Source organism: Natator depressus, chromosome 1, assembly GCF_965152275.1.
Source record: "Natator depressus isolate rNatDep1 chromosome 1, rNatDep2.hap1, whole genome shotgun sequence".
In the NCBI taxonomy this organism is placed as follows: domain Eukaryota; kingdom Metazoa; phylum Chordata; order Testudines; family Cheloniidae; genus Natator; species Natator depressus.
Genome location: NC_134234.1, coordinates 230442003 through 230449756, shown reverse-complemented (window position 1 = coordinate 230449756; position 7754 = coordinate 230442003). Strand labels below are relative to the sequence as shown.

General features: G+C 40.4%; 1 protein-coding gene across 1 annotated transcript; it reads right to left on the bottom strand.

The window, feature by feature from the left end:
- Nucleotides 1–2291: 2291 nt before the first annotated feature.
- On the bottom strand, nucleotides 2292–6752 carry LOC141987373 (uncharacterized). The gene is made up of 5 exons (XM_074952697.1): nucleotides 6703–6752; nucleotides 6537–6594; nucleotides 5874–5978; nucleotides 5059–5737; nucleotides 2292–2310 (listed from the first exon to the last, which is right to left on the bottom strand). The coding sequence occupies exons 2-5, from the start codon at nucleotides 6577–6579 to the stop codon at nucleotides 2292–2294; spliced, it is 846 nt and encodes a 281-aa protein (XP_074808798.1). The 5' UTR covers nucleotides 6580–6594; nucleotides 6703–6752.
- Between the last annotated feature and the right edge of the window lie 1002 nt (nucleotides 6753–7754).

The window sequence follows — 7754 nt, the reverse complement described above, 5'->3', positions numbered from 1 at the left end:
TCCATTTTGAATTTGTCTAGCCTGAACTTCTACCCATTAGATCTTGTTATGTCTTTGTCAGCTATATGAATGAATCCTATACTAAGAAAAATCTTCTGTCCAGGTAAGTAGTAGACTGTGATCACACCATCTCTTAACCTTCTATTGAAGCTAATTGAGCTTCTTTGTTACTGATCAGAAACCTCAGGGGAGAAATCCTGGCCACACTGAAGTCAATGGCAAAACTCCCACCAGTATCAATAAGGCAGGATTTCACCACGTGTTTTCTGATCTAATAAAGATGATTTAGTGTTTCCACAACATATCATATCAAATAGATGGAGAAAGAATGAGCACTAAGTAGTGGTTAGGGCTGTGCCCCCTTCTAAATTTTTGAATGAGGGCACAAGGACAGAAACAATGTGTGTGTGTACAGACCCAGTGGACATAGGATTTTCTGGATAGGTCACATATTGAAAGTATATATATCAGTCAGGATGATACTTCTCCCACCCACAGCCAACAACCTTCCAGGTTCACTCCCAGGATCCTTCCCAACAATTACTTCCCTCTACCTGAGCTCCTCTGTTACCCCTGCCGCTCCCAAGCCTTTGCACTGTTCCTGAGGGGTGCGGGAAATATGTTTCTGTATTGTAGTTTAAATGAACTATTATTCAGAGTTCTGTATTAATATGCGTAGTAAGGCTATCTGTCAAAAAACATTTCCTGAATCTTTTTTGTTTTATGTATTGTTATAGACATAGTTGCTGACAGGGTATTTTGAAATAAATTACCAAAATAATTGAAACTGGTGTGATTGTGTTATTTTGACAAATAAAATATGCAGAATTTTAAAATATTATGTGCAGAATTTTTATTTTTTTGGCACAGAATTCCTCCATGAGTAAAAACTGTTTTTAGACAAATATTGGCAAGATATCTGCTTTGAAAGTCTTAGGTCTTTTCTTGATGAGTGAAAAGAATGTTTATCACTTCTGTTAGCTTAAGGTGACATGACTGAAAAGCCCTCTTACCACTTATTCAGATGCAGCTTGACACATTTGAAGCCATGTTGTAGACTGGGGGTAACCTTGGCTACAACATAACCCGCTAATAAAGCTTCAAAACACTCCAGTTTGCATTTTAAAGAGAATTAAGAGGGCATTTCAACTCAAGGAAGCCAACATGATTGAAACACATTTTTTGTTTTGTTTGGCAAGACATACCCTTATGGTGCAAACTAATTCCTTTGAGTGGTACTTTCTCCAGCTATTTCCTGATCTATTAAAAAACTAATAAAAATCACTGAGAGCTTTTTTGGTTAATGGTTTAGAAATTGCTTGCCCAAATATGAATTGGTCGTTTATTGAAAGAAACACAAAACAAAATAGACAGGGAATTGACAACAGGGCCAATAGTCCATGGGGAAATGTCTTATCATTTAGTAGAGATCAGCCTTCCTATAGAAATGTTAAGCTTTCCTGTAGAATTTTTTTTGCAGGGATATAACTTTCAAGTAAATTCTAGACAATAGAAAAATAATATCTTTCTGCAGAATTTTTAAATTAAATTTTAGGGTATTTTAGCATAATTTTTATAAAACTATTTAATTTCCACAAAACCTTATTGATTTAACTTCCTTTAAATACCGTAGGTCATATGTTGCATAAGGGCAGTAATTATAAAAATCAACTGTGTCATATAATTATACAGAAAATATACATGCTGTGACAATAAGTATGTCTGACTTAACTTCTTGGTTTAGCATATCCTGATGGTCAGTGATTGAGTTTAAGGGTCTACAAGAATTCTTAAATTGATGATGCAGGAGAGTTACTACGCATAGGCAGCATGGAACACCGGACTAGGGATTCGGGGATGTGGATTCTATTCCTAGCTCTGCGATTTCTTCACTGTGTGACCTCGGACACTTCAGAGACAGTGGGTATGTCTACACAGCAGTTGAGAGGTGTAAATTCCAGCACACACAGACATATACATGCTAGCTGAAGCAGAGCTAGTGCACTAAAAATAGCAGCGTAGCTGTGGCAGCATGGGTAGTGGCTCACGCTAGCTGCTCAAGTACAATTCCATCCAACCACCTGGGGATGTAGTGAGGTGACTAGCCCAAGCTGCCACCACCATACTATATTTAGAATGGTAGCTTGAGTGGAGCTAGAACATGTATGTCTACCCAGGCTGGCATTTACACTTCCCACATAGTTGCACAGCAGTGGTATTTTACAACAATATATATAAAGTGCTTTGGGATCTTTTTGGGATAAAAAGTGTTCTGTACATTTAAGACTGCATTATGTGATATAAGAAACTCTGAATTTTGAAAATGAGAGAGAAAATTTTATACAAAAAGAAACAGTTCCCATTTCTGGCTCTGTTATTTATTGATCTACATTGCTTTTGGTTCTGTTTAAGAAATCTGGAGCATCCCATAAATAACTTTTTTTAAAATAATCCATAGACATACAGTACTGCCAATCCTAAACGTTCAAAAATCATGAGTTAAAAACCTCAATAAATTTTAGAACGACAAGGTGGGTGAGGTAATATCTTGTATTGGACCAACTTCTGTTGGTGAAAGAGACAAGCTTTTGAGCTTACACAGAGCTCTTCTTCATGTCTGGAAAAGGTACTCAGTCTCACAAGGTGGAACAGGTTTCAGAGTAGCAGCTGTGTTAGTCTGTATCCACAAAAAGAAAAGGAGGACCTTTGAGACTTTTGACCTGCAGAAAGAGCTTGCGTATTACTGCCAGCGTTATGTACCGGAACGGATCTATACACAGTTTTATCTCAGTGAATTTACCGGGTTCTCTCTCTACTAGATCGACCTTCTCCGTCATATTCATAATTTCTTTTCTGTATAGGATACAAGCCTGTCTCAAAATTTTTACATCCTGCTGGCAGTAATACGCAAGCTCTTTCTGCAGGTCAAAAGTCTCAGAGCTGTGGTCTTGATACCAGTCGAGAAACTCTGCTTTTTCCCTGGGCATCATGCTTTCTACACCGTAGTGCTCCACACCGGGCATAGGCCCCACATAATTTTGATTTTCTAAAGTGTTAAAAAAATGTGGAAAATACCCTTTGCAACCTTCAAACCCCATCGCCTGTGGGAGCTTGCTAAGCTTCATGGGCAAGAAGTTTAAAGAGTCTATAAAACGAATGCCAAGGGCCTTAACTTCCACACACATTAGTTTACTGCCCTGAGTGATCAGTTCTATGCACATCTTTTCCTTCAGTAACTGTCTAACGCAGAAATACGCATCATAACCTTTGGAATTGTGTGCTAGGAACGTGTAGTCCTGGAACTCTTTGCCAATAAAGGTCTTAACAAACATAGAAAGACATTCGTCACCCTTAAATTCCCAGGATTTTTCCGGCTTTAGGGACATTGCAAAAATATAATTGGGAGTGTGCAACCCAGTCTCCTGCATGCATTCAAAATCATAAAAAATATACTTTTCTGATGATTCGGGCTTTCTAAGGCTGTCCATAAAACAGAGGTGAATGTCTACATCTCCAACGATCAAACCCTGACACTGCTTACAGCGCCTCCCTTTACACCTGTGCTGCTTGTCCACGTACGCCTGACACTTACCGCACAAAGTTTTAGACAGGCATTCAACTTGGTTTTTTGACGCACAGTTGACATGTCTGTCTAAACACTCTTTGGACCGACAATACAGTTTACAGCTAGGACACCTCAGCTGCACACCCATGTTGTCAGAGCATGTTGCGCTCAAGCAGAGACGGCAACGATACCTGCAAGAATGGTCGTGACTGTACACCGTGTGGCAAAACTCACAGTAATTTTTTGCTCCGAACAACTTTTTCACATCCAGAACCCCATAGTAATGTTCATTGTGCAACAGGATGAAATAAGTCTTAGGGTACACGGGGCCCCCCGTTTTAAAAAAACCCCAGCCACCTTTCACCGCATACAGCACCACCTGTATGTTAACTCCTAAATGCTGTTCAAACTTTGCTACATCAGTGAGCATAACCTTTTTTTGATCTGACCACCCCAGTTTCTCGTGCAACTTTCTCGCCTCTGCTAACAATTCTGCATCTGTAGGTTTATGACCGGCCATGACAGCCAAGAGCCCTCCCGCAAAACATAGATTGGTACCGGTGTAAGTCAGGTCTACTAAACATTGTCTCTTTTTATGAATAATCTGACTACTAAGGATAGAATTTAAAACTCTTCGAGCGCCCCCACCCCTATTTTTTACAACTGTCACAACAAGGCGCAACGTCCCATCGAAATGCAATTCTCTATTGCTCTGAAGCAGCTTTGAGGTCTGGTTCAAGAAATCCTCAGCGGACAGCTCATCCCTAGTTCTTCTGACTGAAAACAAAGGGTTAGTTAAACGACGGCTCTCTAAACGTAACTGTACGTAATCATCAGGGCCTACCCTACCATTAACATCATCAAGAACTAGCTGTATCCCTCTGTGTATGGCTTCAACAGCCTGTTGAGCTGAATTTATTTGCTCAAGATGGACAAAACGAAACTCCTCACAATACACCGACCCCCCAAATCTAGGTAATTCACGTTGCCAACTTCTCACTCTCTCCATATACACCTCTGCATTTTCAGGGTTACTTGGGGGTTCCTCTACGGAACCATCAGTGGCATCTTCTACATCCGATACTAATTGAGAGTCAGACTCTGAGACGCCTCCGTGAGGGGCATTGGGAGTCGATGGGCCTCCGTCTAGAGAGCACTCTGGGGAATTTTCTAAACCAGAGTCTGATTTCGCCTCCCCATTTTCAGACATGCCAGTTTGAGAGCCTCTGGTAGGGGGCATCTCTTTTTGTTTTTTTTCCCTCATTACCTCTTTAGCCCTTTTTAAAATTTTTACAGCGACCCTGGCCTGGAATTTTTTGGCAGCCATCTGTTTATCCGCCAAGCGCCGTCCGCCCTTTTGTTTACACACGAGCTGATGTGCACCCTTGAGGGTACCCCTTTCCACACCTAGTCATGCCTGATCAGAGCCACCCTTTCCAGCCCCCCTTTCTTTTAGGCCCCCTGAGGATTCAGCGTCCATCAGTTTTCTGAACAAAGCGTCGTATTTTTTCCAAATCTTTTTAGAATGCCGTAGTTTTAGACTCCCCGAAGATACAGCGTCCATCAGTTTTCTGAATGAAGCATCAAACTCTTCCCAAATACTAGAATATGGGGGATCTTTGTCAGTCCTTAGTTTTTTATTCACAACCCCTAGAGTGCCTGCTCTGGGTTTGTGAATGTGTGTGTTTCTGCACACATTCAGAGCCCCTAGAGTGCCTACTCCGGGTTTGTGAATGTGGACGTTTTCGCTCACAGTTTTCTCAGGGCTTGGTGTGGCGGTGGCCACTGAGGAACTGGAGTTGTGTTTGCATGGTTGCAATACCTTGGCATCGCAGGTGTTTTCAATCCTTGGTTTTTTATTCACAATCCCTAGAGCGCCTGTTCCGGGTTTGTGAATGTGGGCGTTTTCGCTCACAGTTTTCTCAGGGCTTGGCGTGGCGGTGGCCGCTGAGGAACTGGAGTTGTCTTTGCATGGATGTTTTTTACCAGAGTGTTTTGTTTTGTCCTTGGGTTTGACGTAAATGAGGTTTGGACTGGGCTGATGCTTCATCTGCACTCTTGTGCTGTTTTGCGTTGATAAAGGTCTCAAAGCAGATTCCTGGTTCTTTGGTGGTTCTCGGGGAGGGGTCCTTGTAGCTCCCACTACAGCCTTGTCAGAAGGGCTGCATATGCCTGCTTGGGGCAGGAGGGGGGAAAAAAAGCATTTTACAAAAATGTAACTTTGCCAGCTTTCTCACCCACACCTATGTATGTACTTAAAATACAAAACCTCATAAATTAACCAGACTAATAAGCAAAATATATTTACCCGGCTTCATCCATCCATCTGTCACTGATACTTGTGAATTTTTCTTTTCAATTGTCTCTTTCCTTTTTCTTTTGAGCATTTTTACCCGCTCAAGTTTTGACCGTGCTGTAAAGCAAACAACATTCTAATAAAACACATGAAACTGTCTAGTAAACTTTAAAATAAAATAAAATAATATCCATTAGAGTGTTTTTTCTATTTAAAAAAGTCATAGCTTTAAAACAAAATAATCCATTTCAGGCTGTACAACAATCACAGGTTTTGAGTTTATTTCTACCACTTTGAAAACAACCCCCACAAATATTTTTTTTCTTTAAAATACATCTCATTTTGCAAAGTAAAAACTCTGCTAATTGGAAACACACCATCACCATCAGTTTGTAGACATATACTTTTTAAAAACCGCCTATGTTTTACACACACACACACACACACAGAGTTTAAAACACTGTTTGCAACAAAATACTTTTCAATAAACCCACATGCTTTTAAAAAGATCCCTGGTTGTTCTGGCCCCCGCCCTGCCCCAGCCATGTGTGCTTGGGGTCTTTGGGGTAAGAAAAACAAGCCAAAATGTTAGTTAGTATTAGCTCCCAAATCCCTATTCAACCTATGTAATACCTGAAGTTATTAAGCACAACTACAGTTAAAAATGGTTTTTACCTTGGCCTGGTGATGAACTGCAACTTAAAGTTACTGGCTCCATGCTAAACAGATCACACTGCAATACAGATATGCACCATTATTTACTAAGATAGCATGGCCAAAAAATGGCATTATATAATATATATATATTTTCAGAGTTAAAAAAAAAAACCAGGGAACATACCTCCACTTGCAGCCCAGCAGCAATTCAAGAGAGTTTCTGTTGAAAGAGACAGTCTCCAAGCTACCTGAGGTTTTGTTGTTTTTTTTTTACACCATCCTAACTCTTTTGTTTCAAAATAGTTAGCAGGTTGATTGGATCACCCCTCCCTAGCATTCCCTTTTGTGATCGGGGGTGGGGAATAAGTTTTTCTGCACAATTGGGCTGCTTTTCTTTTTTAAGTTCAAATACTTTTTGTTCCCCCCACCCTGTAGGGCCTTCTTACAGTAACCATTTCAAGTGAGGGGCCCTTTGCAGATATCAATGAATGTCTTGGGGCTTGTTTTTGTTTTTAAAAACATGTTCTTTCATGCTTAAAGTTTGGTGGGACGGGGGGTGATTTCTAGAAAAAGTGCCCCGTGGCCTTCAACCAACTCCTGGGCCATATTTAGACTGGCCTATAGCGTTCCACCAACTCCAGGGGTTATATTTAAACTGCCCAATAGCATCTGCAAACTCCTGAGGTTTTATTTCATTTCATATTAATCAGAACTCACCATCCTCACCCACCCACCTCCCTTACTATGGGTGCACCCCCATCAAAATTAACCCTATGGCAACAAGGGTGAGTAATCACAGTCACCCTGGCTATTCAGTGAGGGGGGGAGGGTGGTTAAACCCGTTCAGTTCAACAGAATAAGTCAACTCTATTGTACTCAACCACATGTCTGAACCATCCCCGTTTGTTTTATTGTAAACACATTTTTAGGGTATTTTTCCCCCTCCCACAACATACATTTCAGCTTTTTTTTTTTTTTGCTGTAAATGGGTCTCTCTTACACAAAAGACACAAGAGCTAGGTTCTCACAAACAATTTTTTTTTATTTAAAAGACATACAGCTCCTTCAAAACAAACCAAGATGCTCCATTAAAAAAAGAAAGAAAGAAAAAAAGACTTTAAGCTCCCTTAAGGGCCAGAGACCTTTTAACAGAAATACAAATAGTCACAAAGCCCTTTTCAATAGATTTTTTTTTTAAATTTACAGCTACCAAGTTTTATATCGCATGTTTGGCAC

Bases quoted from the DNA above. Each gene is read 5' to 3' on its own strand.
- LOC141987373 (XM_074952697.1), bottom strand. From the start codon at position 6,579: ATGGAGCCAGTAACTTTAAGTTGCAGTTCATCACCAGGCCAAG. The intron at 5,979-6,536 runs GTAAAAACCATT...TTTGCTTTACAG, and splicing joins CAGTTCATCACCAGGCCAAG to CACGGTCAAAACTTGAGCGG. The intron at 5,738-5,873 runs GTAAATATATTT...TGCCCCAAGCAG, and splicing joins AGATGGATGGATGAAGCCGG to GCATATGCAGCCCTTCTGAC.